Source organism: Amblyomma americanum, chromosome 3 (genome assembly GCF_052857255.1).
Source record: "Amblyomma americanum isolate KBUSLIRL-KWMA chromosome 3, ASM5285725v1, whole genome shotgun sequence".
Classification (NCBI taxonomy): Eukaryota; Metazoa; Arthropoda; class Arachnida; order Ixodida; family Ixodidae; genus Amblyomma; species Amblyomma americanum.
The window spans coordinates 151,368,276-151,385,655 of record NC_135499.1 but is presented as its reverse complement, the minus strand read 5'-3'; the positions used below and the strand labels follow the sequence as shown (position 1 = coordinate 151,385,655).

The following is a 17,380-nucleotide window of genomic DNA, read 5'->3' as shown; positions in this document are numbered from 1 at the left end:
CAAATTCAGCTTCGCAACTGGCAACACATAAGCAGATAGCAGTCTGTAAACAGATGTCCAGCAAGCTCGAACTGCTTCGACTGCTCTCCACATTGGCAGAAAAGCCTGGTAATAACACTCAGCATAACATTCTTTTTTCAAGCCAGTGCAATAGAGTTTACAAAACAGGTGTCAATACTGCTCTTGACACTCGAGCCCTATTTTGGTTTCCTGCGAGAGCAGCCACCATAGGACAGCAGCAGAACAAGCCTGATGGTGCTGAAATCTTCCACCTATTCTCACTGCTATCCCTGGACCTAGTTCAGCAGCAAAACAAGAGCACTCACAAGCTCCCAGGCAAGTCTGAGATGACAATGCATCAAGTGGCATGACACACTTGTGCTTGGCCTAGTTGTCCATCTCTCATTTCAAGTACCGTTTTATCCCGATGGCTGCACTTCCTTCCTGATTAACATGTACAAGCAACATACGCCTTATCAGCTTTGTTCAATTAGCTGAAAACTTTGCCATTTCACTGCTGCATTTCTAGAACCAAAGCTTTCAGGAAAGGCAAATTCTGACACACCAAAATTCAAGCTGTTCAAGCTGGATTTAAACGTTATCTTCATGTACTATAACCAAGTGACAGATATTGTTTTTCCCTCATTCCAGACATGACTGCACAAATAATAAGGATATATTAAGGACACTCACCCTGCCTGTCTCCATTTCGCAACATAAGACACTGATGTTACAGTCGAGCTAACTGCAACTTTCACCTTTATGTTAAGTGCACAGAAATGCACGGCAGGTACACTTAAAGAAAGAAAAAGAGGACAGGTCAAATGTGCAAGTCCTAGTAGCTATGTGTAGACTATCATGCTTTATGATGAGGTCACAAGAGCATTTTTCCTTGAATCTATGCTAGCCAGTATGCAAGCTTTCAAACAGTAGATCTAAGATCAAACTTTGCCTGCAAAAATGAGGTGCATCAAACAAAACTGGCCAGCAGCTCTGGCTAGCTAAGCTCGGATTTAACACAAGCATTAACCAAGAGGACAACAAGCACCTTGTGCACCATTGAAAGCAACAAAACAAAAAATAATATATTTTCAACTGCAGTGTATCCTGTAGTTTTTCACAACCACGGGACGTCCTCAATCATTCTCATTTATCAGGTGCCAAGAATGGGTGAGGCAAAGAGAAAGATGTGCGGAGGACAGGGCAGCCTTTCATACACTATTTTGACACGTAAGCTCTCACCTTAGGAAGGGAGTAAAAATGAGCTGGTACAGAATGAAGCGACAGGTATTACCAGTCAATTATGCTCCGCGTGCTCCTTTCTGACAACCACACTACCATTCAACCAGCAGTAGAAGAAACAGCACCAAATGGCACAGGCGATGACTTACTGCCGTAGTGGTACATGGTATGCGCTGGAGTGAAATACTCTTGGTAAGGACTCGACACAGGAGGGTAGTACGGTGGGGTGCCCGCATCCATCACAGGCATGCCTGGGTAGAGGGAGCTGCTGGCCAGGCTGGAAGGTGGCAGGCCAGAGCTTGAAGACTCGTGCAATCTGCAGTGTGGGAGATGGCAAAGTTAAGGCTTGCCCGCCAGTGCCTCCACCGTTTCGTGCAGGAACAACAGGACTGTGAGACAAAGACAATGCAGAAGAAAAGAATGACGCAAAAGAATAAGCAATCAGCTGAAAGCATAGCCTTTGAAGTAGATGTGTGCCACGTTTCCTGTGAGCTGGTTTCCCAGGCTCTGGGCACTGAGCGACCCATAACCCACAGCAAGCAGCCACCTAACAAATCACTAGCTACACACCTTGGAAACCAGCATAAAAGACAAGAAGTAATGAGACAATAACAGCAGACACAACTCCATTAAGAAAAAAAAAACATTAATTAGGTATGTGCCTTGGCCAAGAATGTGAAGAAGTCAGGGGCGTAATAGATATGTACTAAAAGACTAAAACATGACCAACCATTCCCACGAGTTCTTCAAGCAGAGTCATGCAGTTTTCAAAACTGCTGGAATCACATCTTTCTTCCACTGAACCATGTGAAACTAGACTTTTGCCTGCCTGCCATGGTGACTGGCTACAAAGGTGAAAGTTACAAAATTTTTCCACCTAACAAATGTGCACTAATTTGAAATGCAACTTTGATTCATGTAGCATGCAGTGATATCAACACTAAATAAGGAAGCCTTCTGGGTCATACGAGCAAATATTTGTGCTCAGAAACAACTACGGTTTAAAGAGCCCTCGACAAGACTAGCCCCTCTCACACAACACACACACACTACCATGCCCAAAGCTGGAAGTCTCAAGTATAGGTATGCCAGCATCTGCCGCAATTTACTTCACTTCTTTTTTCTTCTCCTTGCGTGCTGTTTACTCTGATGCCTAGCCGCTTCTTTTGTGCTCTGCCACCGCTGCACTCAATGACAGAACCGTAACGGCGGCTACACACTACACCTGTCCAGATGGCGGCAGTCACCGCCACCGTTCGCTCTTTCCTTGTATGGAGAACAGTGCACCAAATATGTGGCAGCGCACCACACTTGAATTGCTGCGAGACTCAATAATTCCACAGTGAAAGTTCACCCCGTGCTTAAGAAAAGGCAGAGGGAAACCTGTTGCAACCAGACCTAGCTTAAAAGGTTTTATAATGTTGGTTTGAAGAAGGCACCCAGGCTGATCTTAAACAGAAATCTGGGGGGTTGTTCCCATCAAACCACAAAAACTTGGCAGCAATGCACAGCCTCATAAATGGACTGCCATTACAGAGAAAGCACAAATATTGGCCAGCTAATCTTTGAAGCCCTCCATGATAAGGCCACAAAGAAATTGAAAGTGAAAGTCTTAGCACAAGTTACCACACTGAACACTACTGTTCGGGTAGCATGAAGGTCAAGGCACGTACATAAAGCTTCACGCACCTCATAGCAAGGCTCCTAGTTGAGACATACAAGGCTACAGGAAACAAAACTAGTACATGCCTACGTCCCAAACGAGTAGCTGAAAGTTCAGCATTTCTGAACACATCGGTGTCAAAGAACGAGCGACACAAATCTGTACATCTGGCCAGAACCATTTCCCACCTCTCTCTCGTGAACATTTTCCATGCTCAGATGGTCAGTAGCCACATAGTGACCAAGTACAAGCACTACATGGCATTACTGATTCCAATCAAATGATACAAACAAGCCAGCCTCAACAAGCATGAATGTCACTGCTCACCTTAAGATGCAGTGGGCACAAAAGAGCTTGGTGCTGTAGTCTTTTGTATTCAGACACATTTGCATGCCACTGTCTTAACCAACACACATTTTTTTCCTTAGAAACCACACTGCACGTGAAGTGCCCGGCTAAACTTTTCTGTTTGCTACAAGTAGCGAATTTCGATGCTCCTTAAGTGTTTTTATCATTTAAAGGTGGCCCAAAATGGTTAGTGATAGGTTCCCTACTATTCCCTGCAGAGGCTGATGTGCAGCCGTTGCTCAGTGAGCTAGCTGTCTTGGAAATGCACTTCCCTACAGTTACTGCTCCTGTAGTGGGTGCATGTTGGCCCCTTGTTAAAAAACTGTAAATTGTGGGGTTTAATATCCCGAAGCGGCATGTGGGCTACGAGGGACATCATTGCAGAGAGCTCAAAATAATTCTGACCACCTGGGGTTCATTACTTTGCAAATTAAAAGCAGAAATTAAAAGCAGGCTCCTTCCCTGCCTCGTTTGAGGAGCTAGCAGAAGCCGCCCGAACAGCACAGCTGACTTGCCTGTCGGGTACCGTGGCAAGCCGCACTCTACCCTGTCAGCTAGGCATCGCCCCTATCACCCATCCTACCAAGCGGGTTCCCCTACCTCCAGATATACGCTCCCATCTCATCATCCTTCCAATTCCTAAGAACGTGCACCCTGAGCACGACAGAGAACGCAGGGCAACCCGCACCAAAGCCCTGCACAAGCTGTACGGCAACAGTGCCGAGGTAGCCTATGTGGACACGGCAGCGTACTCATCGATGCGTCCTCGCCGTCGCTAATTCTCAGGCCCGACTAATTGCATCAGGATCCGTCACCACAGACTCATCGGAAATTGTAGAGGAAGCGGCCATTGCGCTCGCTCTCATCTCCACCTCTGCCACCAAAATTATCTCCGATTCAAAATCCGCCCTATCTAATTTCGACAAAGGCCTGATACCCCGCACCACGGCTCGGCATCTACGCTTCTGGCAAACCACCCACCCTGTAACCGTAATCTGGACCCCTGCACATGCAGGCCTCCCGGGAAACGAGGAGGTCCACTCCCTCACCCGAGGTCTCACTTTCCGGGCCGGAGTCCACCATACCAGGAGCGTCTGCTTACGTTCAGAGATATTCTTACCTACTACCGAGATACCCGGCATGTTTACGCACTGCCGGATCCCTCCCTAACCTTAACCCAGGCCTCCCACTGGTGCCAACTCCAGACCCGAACTGCTCCCTACCCTATTCTCCTTCATGCCCGCTGCCCTGGGAGACTTTCTTCACGTCCTCCTCACATGTCCAGCCTTCCCACAACCTCCATCCCCAACCACGGCGGAGTCATACTGGCAGACTCTCCTGGCTAGCTCCGCTGCTGCTAACCAGCGCAGGACAATTACCGACGCCCTGAAGCAAATAGCCGTCCAAGAGCTGTCCTTTGCCCTGTAAAGGCAGCAGCCCCCTAAGGGCTGCCTCGTGCCATGTTAGGGGGTTTGCCCGCCTCTGTATTGCTTGGCAATAAATGTTTTCCACCATCACCACCACCTTCCTTGCCAGATTACTGAGCTGCCCTTCCCCTAGCATGCACTTTGATTGATCAGCCATAACTGCAGTCTGCTGCACCAGCTGCTCTCAAAAAGAAACTTCCATACAATGCAGAAGGAAATCTTCTACCTGCCCATGGGAACGAATTACAACTGCATGGCCTCAACAGCTGCACAGGCTTCAGGTCTTCTAGAGTAAGAATGATGTGAATGGACCTCGGCATTTCAGTGCTGTGGCAAAGAAAGTAAAAAGAATCACCACTGAAGAAAAAACTGTTTCCCTTCATTTTAGTGGAACACTGGGTTCTAGATTGTTTGTTCCACCCAGTTCTTAGGCGCCTGTTTCTGGCTTGCGCATCGTCATTGTTGTTGGCGTAACCGACAAACTGGTATGGATATTTAAACTTACGGTGGTCTACACGCCTCTGAAGTTATAGTGAAGTGTATTTTTAATTCCTACTGGCACATCAAAATGGTTCCTTTCGCTTTGTTCCCCGTAGTGCTAAAAAGTGCAGTCAGTCTTTTATGCTGAACCGAAGTGCAATCACAACCTCAAAAGCAGTACTATTAGGCTCCCTGCAATGCTCATACCACAGGAGTCGGGGGTTTAACAAAGCACTCACTACACACCTGGAAAGGCCATAAAATACACCTTTTCTTACATTACTGTTCACCACTGCTTCCCAAATTTCACTACCAGTATGAAAGGCTGCTTGTAGGATTAAATCCTAAGAGGATTCTGGTGTGGGCTAGTTGGCATATACTTTCCACGACACAGATCGACACAGCGCAACTGAACGAGGACGAGAAGAAACATGAAACACAGGACGGGCGCTGACTACCAAATTACACAGTGTAATGATCGCCAGAGTGATAGGCGCTTTTTCGCAGTTTCCACTGGCTGACAGTGTATCACATGGTCCGTGTGAATGGTACAAATTGTACTGGTTTTTATGATGCAATAAATGTTGGTAGTCAGCGCCCGTCCTGTGTTCCGTGTTTCTTCTCGTCTTCTTTCAGTTGCACTGTGTCAATCTGTCGTAGAAAGGATTAAATCATTTGGGGTAAAAAAAAAATTACATTCACCGTCCGTTAAATGTACAATCCGAGATATTTGTTTCCCAATTTTACGAAAGTTGTGGTAGCACCTATGCACTTCTTAAGACAAGGTTACAACCGTATACAGATGCAAACAACTTGCCACTGTTCATCCCTGAATGCATCTGCTGTTGCACTTTGCTCAGTGCCCATACTATGTAGCACTCTGCTGACAGATGTGGCAGATACAAACAATAGATACAAGCACAGATAGAGGAATGCTGCCTTCAAAGTAGAGCTTGATGCATGAGAACAATAGCCCCAGTGCAGGCTATCTGTCCATTGCCGCACCGCACGCAAGTTGCTTTTGGCCTTACCACTACATACATTAACCTGCATGTTTAATCTAATCTAACAAAGTGAAAACATTTTTTTCTTATCCTGCTTGCTTGTCAAGCACTTAAAACAATGGCTCTAAAGCCATTGCCACTTGTGCCAGTAGCATGAGGTGCAGTGCGCAAGCTGCAGTACTGCTTGCAGAGTAACGCCTTTTTCCTGTCCTATGCCTTAAATTGAAATCAGTCACATGCAACTCGAGAAATGTCCTGCATTGCTTCAGTTCAAACAACCACAGAGTAGTTTTTTTCAAGACCCTTCACTATTCGAGCTACTCCACATCTCCTTGAGGTATTAATCTTGACCCATTTTCTGGACTGCTCTTCGAGGTTATAGCCATCCTTTTTATTGGAAGACTGCAACACCAGTCCACACAGCTACCTAAGCAGGTTTCTTCAAGGGCCTGGCTCAAACAGCAGCTCTCCATTTTCAATAAAACCGGAAAATATTGATGAAATTACTGCACAAAGCCAATCGCAATGTTCCATAGCTGTGTGAAAATAAGAGTGCCAATAAGCCATCAATACAGCATTACATATTCAAATGATGCCAGAATTAATATGCAGGTTACTGTACTTGAAATTCTCTCCACTAAACTGGTGGCTCACCGAATGGCCACAGGACACGTTACAAATACACAGCAAAGGCTCAAAACCAGTACAGACTCATAGCAGCAAACATGAATATCACTGTATTGTGTGAACTGCAATTGCAACAGCATGCCACTGCCAAAAGATGCCACAAACAGGACAAAACAGAGGAACACCTCTGCAGACACTCACGGGAACACTTGACAGCACAACACGTAGCGGTCAGACAGGACAATGGCGGTACAACAGCAGTCATTTACGGAAAGAGGTCACAACACTGGACTACACATTAAATGGAACAGGAAGTTCGCAAACAGAGAAAGGACAATCACGAAAGCAATGTTCATGAACTGTGTGTTATGTCACCAGCCTCTTGCTATGATCCACACAATGGCTCATCTGAGTAGCCTGACTAACTTGCGTGTAAATGATGCACTTTTTCTCTAAGCCAACCTCCAGTTGCTATTACTCCACCTCCCAGGAATATCATGTAGACAGGTCCCCTTTGAGTCTTTTTTTTTGCAGTTCCTACTAAAGAAATTGGACTGGGTGTTGACTCCATAACGAGAAGGCTGTCGATAACTGTGCCACACACGCACAATAAATGACAGCAAATGCCATGATTTTCAGTTGGTATTACGCGTCCCTATCAAATGTCATTACGATAACGCCTGCAAGCAAGTGAAGAATTTTGCCCAATTAAAAAAGTGCTCATAAGCACAAAATCTTGTCAAAATTGTATGAAAAGAACATTAATAATCTTGACAAGTCAAGAAAGTCACCATAAACTCGTGTGCCAACACACAATCCAGGTATCTGTCAGAAGTTCCAGTAAAAATCGCACAATTCATACCAAAAATGTAGTAAAGGTGCCTCACCTGACAAAGTTATGAATAAGCTATTTGCTACTTGATAGGAAATTTTTACTGCAGTCGAACCCGGAACTCCAAAGAGATTGCAAAATAGGATATATAGAACCAACAGTAGATAGGCTTAGCTGTGACCTGGGAACAAGAATACATTGTACCCTGACCAATGACTTAGTTCTTGTAGTGACGGGCCACCCACCGGCATGTTCGCAGCGCACTGATGACTGGGAGTTGCTAACCTGCTATGCCTAACCTGAGGCACGTCAAAGCCGCAGCAGATGGTTCTTAGGAACTAGCCACCAACCATGTCGAGATGTCCAATCGTGTTAACAGTACACTATAACTAGAATAATCAAGTCATTAAAGTTAAGGTACAGCTGGCTTCAGCAACTCCTCCAGAAGCATGACAGCGATGTGGTATGAAAAATAAGCAGAGAGATCCACAGCCACCCTCAAGCACACACCACGTTCACCTCGTCATGCAGTTTCACAGCGCTAGTGCAGCCAGCAGGTGCCCAAGGCCACGCAGTTGACCGATCTCAGCGAGCGAAACTAGACTGAAAAGTGCTCGAACAAGAAGCCAAATTGGGAGTTCAATATACTGCATAAATTTCCTGTACTTTTACACAGAATATTCACGGACATAATCTGTGTGCTCGATATAGCCAATAATTCGAAATATCCAGGTGCGATATATCACGCCTCGGCTAACAAAGTTTCCTGCTGTTCTGTGTGTGGAATGGGGACGAGAGTGCTTTTTAGGCAAACAAGAAGTTGTGGTGAACTATGTAGGTAGGGAATAGTAGGAAGTCTAGTGCCATTAAATTTGTGCATGCAATAACTCGTCTGGCCCAGGTATTAAACTGGTTACGTAACACATCTCTGCGATTCACTTAAAGCTGACTTCACAAGCTATTTAAAGTGGTGGCACCACGACTAAATGACATCAGTGCTTGCTCAAGGTAGGGACACCACGTAATGAATGATGTCAGTTTTCCTTAGACATCAGAAGCACCCACTGCATAACAAGGGTCTAGTTTCCAATGCTAATTCCACTGTGAAACTGCTCCCAACAAGATTCACTCAAGCGTTTCCTGGTCACAAAATTTTTAACAGCCCTTCCAATTTCCATCATGTTTTTTTCTGCAGGCCAGAGGAGCAACAGCATTCACCAACAAGCAAAACTAAACTAGCAGTAACAGCATGCAGTACTTTCATACAAGGTCAAGCAAATGCAGCCAAGCCGATTTTTGTTTCCCCATACTTGTCAACACCCATCTGCATGCCATTCTGAAAGCCATGCAAAAGCAAAGGAAGAATGAAAAGCAGCAGCAGGAATCTTGAAGCCATAAACAATTTATTTTACAACGTGTGCAAAAAAAAACTATCAAGCACTGCAACCTAAGGGAATGTTTTATTACATTATACAAGCACAGTTCTAACATAGAAAGCAAATTCAAATGCATAAGCCACAAGACATCTCATTCAATGGGCAAATAAAAGTTAAAATGCACTGACGTCACCACACATCTTGGTCAACAGGCAAACAGAAGTTAAAATGCATTGACATCACAAGACATCTTGGTCAACAGATAAATAAAACAATAAGCAGAATGAAAATGAAAACGGTCCCTGTTGTGCTCGATGCTCGCCGCAGACTTCCCTGCTGTCGTGTATGGTAGTGTCACCCCTGAGGGAAGGCAGATGAGCGCTGTCTAACCGAGTGTGCACGCGTGTGTGCACCAGCGAGCGGCCCTAGCAGCAACAGATGCTGCAGACAGCTCAACGATTCAAACAAGCGAGGCAAGTTTGGCGCCTGGCGCCAGACGGACTGCTAGCAGAAGAGGAGAGACACTGGCCACAGGAAAACGTTGCCCACGAAGGGACACCTGATCCTCCAGAGACATCCATAATGAGGCCTTCATGTCATTGCGGCCACATCTTTTCAGGAGTTTAGTGTGCGCCCTCTGCAGACTGCAGGAGCAGTGACGGCAAAAGGACTGTTGGGTGAGGAGGACCTCGAGAAAGGCAGAGGGCCCCAAGGAGATGCAGTGGATGCAGAGAACACAATGGGAAAGATGAGAAGTAGGCGCCAGGAAGAGAGGCCGCACCCAGACCCGGGAGAAGTGCACTGTCAGTGTATCTGAGCAAGACAAGTCATCTAATTCTGCACTGGCTTAACCGGTTCCCGGCAGTTCAAAGCCACTTCCATCTTCAGGCATGGGAACCATGACACTGCAAGCACAAATTCAGCCGCATCTTTCCCAAATCAAGTGCAGAAGCAGCAAAATTGTGACACCCAGTTAAAGAAGTGCAATGATAAAAGATGCACCAATGATGCAAGGCAGATGGCCCTAAGGTACAGTTCAAATCCCAAGTACATGGCTCAGTTGTATTTTCCCATCACCCTTTAACTTCTCTCTATACCACATTTACTTGTGTAATGGACCCACTCACATAATGAAACCCCCCCTCTTCCTTTTATTGTTGAGAATTTGCTTTGTTTAAGCGTTAGTTTTTCGTAGCGCATTCCTCAGGTTCGCAACATCCACAGAACGGACCCTGGCAGCTCATCAAGATGCTGCGCGTCGGTAACACATGCTGTGTATCTTTTGAAGAGCTCCTGCAGATATGATGCACTTGGCCAACTTGGAGTACTAAGGTGTGCAGAGCTCCACTAACAAAGCACCGAACCAAGCTGCCAGCAATACTGTAGTTTCAGATTTTGGCGTGATACGCGCCCCGGAGCTTACCACAAGTTAGCTCTCATGCTGCCTACTGCTGATCTGGGGAAGCGGTTGCCAGCGCAAGTGAGCCAGTTATATGACGCACAGTTCAAGGTTTCATAAGCGGAACTGAATGACCATTTCTTTTTTGGTACATGGAACTCCATAAATCATGGAGGGAACGGGCACGAAGTGTGGAACGCCTGCAGCACGGCCAAATCTACCTTGGACCCCACGAATAGCTTGACTGTGCATGAAGGTCACCTCTCTCAATTTCGGATAGCCATTTTTGCGAACAGAGGACATAGCTTCAGTGTTGTACAGCATTTGTCAAAAAAATACAGCTCAAGAAGTTTGCTTCTAAGTCACATAGTAGTGATTTAGTGGCACTACTAAAAGTCTAGGAATTTGGGATAAAGGCCGAGTTTGGGCGAGTTGGTTTACCATGCTGAACGTAAAAGCGCAAAAAACAAGGACGTAGAAAAAGACACACAACACGAGCGCTCGTGTTGTGTGTCTTTTTCTATGTCCTTGTTTTTTGCGCTTTTACGTTAAGAATTTGGGATGCTCACGATTCAAAACAAGCCACACAACATGACCCAGAAACAAACCCCTTAGGCTGTATACTTTTGACAAAGGCTGCATATGCCAGCAAAGCTTCAATGCATTCTCCTTATTATTGTGTTAGCACTAGGGCTTCCATTTTAGAAAACTGACTGTCGACATGGTCTGTCTGATGCCTTGTGAGAAGCAGAATGTTGAGAGGTGGGTGCAGTGGGAGGAGTGCTGTGCAGCCAATCAGAGCCAGCAGGTGGGAAGGATGGAGTGATCTTATGGCACACAGGCACACGTTCGACACCCTGGGACGCCAGCATGTGCTGGTGGTCACGAACGAGAGCTCGTGGATGGGAAGGATGGGGCGATCTTGTCGCGCACGTTTGGTGCCACACCGTTGGCATATGCTCCGCACATACCTGGCTCTTGCCGATAAGAGTTCGATACCACACTGTCTTGCACTCCAAGCAATGCCGTCACTCCTTCGGCGCAGCATTGTTCTTGTTTGATAACTCCACTCCGGCATCTCCCACAAGCCCAGACCACACTCGCGAGTGAATTCAGTTCAACACAAATTGGTCACACAGCCGGAATGCTAATGCATACCTCTCCACATCAAACACACTGAATGTCTGCAACTTTTTTTCATGTAATGACCTTGTGCATTAGAAAAATGCATGGCTCAGAAAATGTCTATTCTGCCATTCAACCTCTCTTGTGAGCTAAAACTCGAAATAACTGCTTCAAAATTATTCAAAGAAAATTACTATTCACTTCGAACAAAACACTTTTATACAAGCTTAAAATATCACTAAATGCTTTTTACTTCGTTTCTCGAGTTTTCTACACAAAAATAAATGCGCTTTACTTAGACCACTGTCACATACCTCGCAAAGGGGCCTTCCTTGTTTCATGTATGAAGCTGTGAGCAATATGTGCATATCCAGCACAAAGGCAGCATGAAGGCTTTTTCAATCCTACTTAATAAGCCATCAGCTTCTCAATTTGCTCTCTACCAGCTTCATGCAATCTTTGTGCAGAATATCTACTTCCTGTAGTTAACCTTTTTGAGCTCGTGCAGCGCACACATCATCTCTTTTGCTTGCCCCGTTGTGGCTTGTTACCCAGTATAACCTCATGTTTTTCGGTGTGTTGCAGCTGTTGTTACACTGCAGTGTATGACACCTCCTAATGTTTGTAATGCATTTCCAGGCTCACACTTTTCAGCATGCTTTTTGAGCAAGTGCAGATTTTACTGTTCTTTATGTCACCGTGTAATGTTTTCACGATTGCAACACAGACCTCACGGTACCTGGCAGTAGAAACTGATGCACTCTGCAGTAGCCATAGTTTCCTAGTACAACTGCGCATCTGAGCCAAAGTGATGTTTCCGAACAGTCTCGTGTAAAACAGATTATTTCTCTTTTTTTTTTTTTCAGTGCAAAAGTGCTCTAGTATGATGCGTTCCTGCCGTGTTTATTTAGTATGGAAGTGGGTCGGAGATTGCACATTGTGGGAAGGTTGTACCAGGGGTAAGTTGGATGGGCTTGTGTACAATACCTGGTAGTGTGTATCAAATAAATCAAGTTCATGGCACATCTTAAACCACCTTAACAACGATCAGATTGCTTGTGCTTTGTTAAATAGTATTCACATGCTTTATTTACATACTGGCAGCAGCATGCCACCTGGAAACGTTCTGTTACCATGCCTCATGCAATGTTGGCATAAAAATGCTTCCCTACTAGAGTGCACTGCAGCCACAGAGCCGGCATTAGGTAAGTTTTTAATAAATAGAAAATATGCACAGGGTGTACCTAATAACCAATTTAGCAGCATCAAAAAAAAGACTAGCCCAAGACATACAGGTGGAAAACTGGTGCCTTCTGGTGTTGTTTGTGCTGTTGAGCTTCTGCTTGTGACTGTCACATGTTTACCTAACACAGCCAAAGACAGCTGTGCTTGGGCATCGAATGGCGTACACATATAAAGAAACTAGCCGAGAGAGCAGAGGCTTACAACAACTGGCACATTGAAAAGCACCTAAAAATTGGCAGATCAAGCATTACGCAAGTAAAGATACACAAATTGAAAAACACAAGATTTCTTTTTTGCCTAAATTTGGCACATATCCTAAAGTTAGAAGACAGTGAAGGGTAGCCTGAGAGCAAAATAGGCCTGCCAATGCAATCAAACATAGGATGGCTGAACAAATGACCACACTAAACCACATCTTTCTTTATATGTTACTTTTTTAAATCGTCATGCAAGAAGCAAGCACCCCACAACCTGAAACATGCTAATGTGCACTTATACCCTTCACACATGCCATATGACACACATACAGACAGGCAGGATGCAACAAACCCCAAAATTGCTAAGTAATGAGAACATCCCAGCACCAAGCGCAAAGAGCCACACAAGGTTACCCCTGTAGGCTGTGCTCACACTAGGCCAATATGCCTGTACCTAAACTGCCCCATGGAAACTACCAAAAACACAGCTATTTCTACTTAATTTAAGAGGCAGTCTTCACTTCCAAGCACAGGTCCCACTTGAAATGATGCCCGTTCATCACGCACAAAAAAGAGCGGCACTCCTTCCTCCGACAGCAGTAGAAGAGCGCCAAGACAAGGTAGATGACAGCAGTGGCAAAGGAGGAAGACACAGCAGCAGCAGCAGCAGCACAGGAGACAAGAGGAGGTGACAGGGAGTGCCACTAGGGCAAGGAGCAACAGGCGTAATGGGCTCACCGGAACAGTGCTCTCTTCCTACACGAAATGGGTGGGGGTGGCAAGCATGCGCGGCTGGTAACTGGCATCAACAACCGCACACGCCAGTAATACCGTCAAAATATCCACCACCTGGAAGCCAAGGGGGAAGGGGGGAAGGAGGTAGGATTTTGCCATCCAGGTCCCAAAACACCACGGCAAGCAGTGAGGCAGAAGCACAAGGAAGAACTTGCGTGCAGTCCAACAGATGGCGTGCAATGCGTGGTTAGGATCACAGTTCCCATTTGACGTGCAACTCCCAATGCAGTTCGGTGGGCCTACCACGTCTAAATCACCAAGAAAAAGACAAGTCACTAAGTGTTATGCTGTCACAAGCACATAGGTCACCACAGCATCATAACATTCCATCCACCCAAATACAAACCCCCCTTCCCCACCTGGCATGACAAGGAAAAAACTTGATCATGCATTGTTCTGGCAGGCTGGTCACAAGCTCACAAGCACTGTACATCACAGCCTTGTCCCCCTGTCTCCCCAAAGCATCCGCCAACCAGTCGCAGCAGCAAGCTCTGCTAAAACAAATGTGTGCTAGAAGTTGTGGCCAGCCGCACCATAGAACAGCATGCTCTGCAAGGCTGTGCACAAAACCACCTTCAGTTCAATGACACAGATAAGTTGAGGTGCATTACATCTTCAAAAATTACTGTTAAAGTAAGAAGGAAATATAAGAGCCAGTGGGCGCATAGAAATTAATGGCACATGTAGAAGTTCTGACACAGTCATGTTTAGTAGCAGACATAGTAACTTGCGTGCTCCCTCTAAGAAACCTATTAAGACCCACACACAACTGTTATTTACATTGTGATTTGCTGCCCACATCACAGATATGCTAAATCTTCACAAATACGCAGTCATAGCGAAATGAGGTCAACAGAGAAGACTGTTACAACAGCTAAGTATGGCCTTTGCTTCGGTTGCGTATGAAAGAAAAAAAAAGAATGCAAGCATTTCTTTTTGCCCAGTAAAAGAGCAACACGCTGGTCCAGTAAAAGAGCAACACTAAAGACTCCGCTGCAAACAAACTCATAGTGCTTCCTGCTCAGTCATCGTCCCTGTGCCTGCTGTCTGTCCACAGTATAGAAGTGCGTAAAACAAGCACACACAAAAAGGGGCACCTCATAGCCCACCCACTACAAGCTGCCCTGTAGCAGAAGCACACAATTCTAGTGACGACCACTTTCTCCTCCACTATCACCATAGTGGTACCAGCATTCAAATTGGCAGAGAGAGTCTGTTCCATATGCACAACATGTTTCAAGACAGTGCTCCTTGCTCCGATGCGCCAAAGGTTGCTTCTGCCGTGCGAGGAGAGAAGCCTTGGAGCAGCGATCAACCACGCAGCCTGCCGCACCTCAACTGGCACTTCGTCTTTATCTTCGTTATCAGGAAGACATGTCATGCCTACGAGACTGCAGGCTGCAATTTAGCGAGTGAGTAATCCACTTTAACGATGGCCGCCTACACATAAACACGGTTCTCTTGGTGCTATCATATTAAAGCGCACTTTTCTGCTCATCTTGTTCTGGTGAAGCTTGCAGGTCATCAGTAAGGTTGTGCCACAAAGCAGCTCTAAAAATCACAGATTGAAAAGGCCCACTTGCTGTATGTGTACGCAACCACACAAAGCGAAGAGGATTTTGCCATGCAAGGCATAAAATTCTGCGTGCACGGTGCACTGCATGACACTGTTACATCAGGCCGCACCGAGACGAAGGAGTGGCGAATTCGCCGACAACATGTAACACAGATGTGCCCAATCACCCAGTCAAGTGGACACTGAACAGCATTGTGCAGTCACAGATCAGTATGCCCAAGAAAATATCATTACATCCAGCTGCCCTAGGCCCAAGTGAAAGGTACACCTTTAGCCCAAAGGAGTTTACTCTGTTGGAATGAGATGTCAATGCACGAGCCCGTACACGGCTGAAAGGGATGGCAAACATTTTGTGACATTGCTTATTAGGTTACAGGCCTAAATTTGCTGCAACAAGGCTTAACTGCAAAAGACGCAAGAGCTCAGGTTCAGCCCTCACAGAAACGAGAATGCTGCTTTCTCTTACTGACCCCACTTGACTTCATGGTAAACAAGCGGGTGCACTGCCACCGCTGGAAGACCAAGGAGGGCAAACAAAGTGTGGTACTCACGCAGAGCCGACCGGTCCGCTTGAGGGCAACAGGCGGCTGCTCGAGCTGCTGGCTGAGCCCAGGGGACCCAGGGGTGGACTCGAGTAGTGAAGGGAGGACGGAGCCACCGAGGTGCCACTGGCCGATGGCTGAACGCTCGGAGCAGACGACGGAGGAGAGGGCCCCAGCGGAGGCCCCGATGATGGGCCCAGAATGCTCGAGAAGGAGGAAGACGAGGAAGAGGAGGACGAAGACGACGAAGAGGATGGCGACGGGAGAGAGATAAGCGGTGCCGTGCCTCCCGATGATGACGAAGGCGGCGATGACCCAGGTGGTGGGGAAAGGGTGCCTCCAAGCGGAGTTGTCGGAGGTCCTCCTGCACCAAGATCCATGGCAATGTCCGGAAACTAAAAATGCTGCACCAGCAAGCCCACCCCCCACTTCCCCCTGAAACTTTCGTTTCCCATTTCCTTCAAATTTACATCACCTGAATGCCAGAAGTGACGCATGGCACAAATACCAACCGAAGTCCATGCTTTGCAAACAAAAGATGCTAACAGGCTTATGCTCTATGCAGGTGATGCAAAGTTCAGACAATGTGATGATCCAGAGGTTTTCTCAGTAGTCAAAGAGCCATGTCATTACTGGTGGACGCTTCATCTACACATGTGAAGAAGCTAATCTTCAGAAAACCATCTTCAATTGAGCTTCAATTACGGCAGACTTCCTTTACAATAAACTTGAAGGGACCATGAGAGTGTGTACGTCTTACCACCAGAAGTTCATTTTACCTGAAGTGCCCCCTCCCAAGAAAAAAAAAATTTGTGAACATGCCAGGTGTCCAAATAACATGTATTATATGAAAACAGCGAATACCCTGTGCATTCATAGTGCATTCATAGAACACACTTTGAGGCCAGAGTGCACAGCCTCAATGGCAGTTATTTTTTGGGCACAAAATGTAATACAGTATAACAAAACGCGCATACAAGTTGATTTTACCTGTTACATATATTTTTTATTTGGATGGTTTTATGATAGCGACCAGCAGAACAGCACATCACTAAATGGTGCTGTAGCCAGCCATGTTTGTTGTTCAGATTCTGTATGTGCTAGGAACTCAACTTGCTTCACCATTACCATGCAACACATTTAATGCAGTCGTGGCAGAAAATTAAGTTCTGTTCATTTTTATGTGTCCTACTGCTATAAATGAGAATAACTCTGCACGTCACGCTGACAGATCGCCATCTCTAAAAATTTTGTTTTTCGCCAACTGCCACTTCCATACCTGAGTGCACTCTGCTTTATTGTTTAGCACCACACAGCATAAAGTGCACTCGAGGGGCTGAAATGCACTTCATTTTGCACGCTCAACAGAGGTATAAAACGGGCTTTGAACAGGAGGATAACTGCAAACCGAGCATTCAATGTACTATGCAGGAGGCGAGCTGAAGAGCAAGGGCATAAAAAAAGCTCAAGTTATCCTACTTGAAAATGGCAGTAGTCTAGTT

At 46.0% G+C, this 17,380-nt stretch overlaps 1 protein-coding gene across 5 annotated transcripts in view; it reads right to left on the bottom strand.

The window, feature by feature from the left end:
• Positions 1-17,380, bottom strand: part of LOC144125184 (E3 SUMO-protein ligase PIAS2-like) — a 129,195-nt gene that overhangs the window by 11,099 nt on the left and 100,716 nt on the right. For all 5 annotated transcript variants that reach the window (XR_013313345.1, XM_077658351.1, XM_077658352.1 and 2 more), the window contains 2 exons: positions 15,888-16,242; positions 1,392-1,558 (listed from right to left, as the gene is read on the bottom strand). Coding sequence is in view for 4 of the 5 variants with exons in the window: in XM_077658351.1 (XP_077514477.1) it covers positions 1,392-1,558; positions 15,888-16,242 (522 nt within the window). In the remaining variant the exon portion in view is untranslated. The remainder of the gene's footprint in view (positions 1-1,391; positions 1,559-15,887; positions 16,243-17,380) is intronic.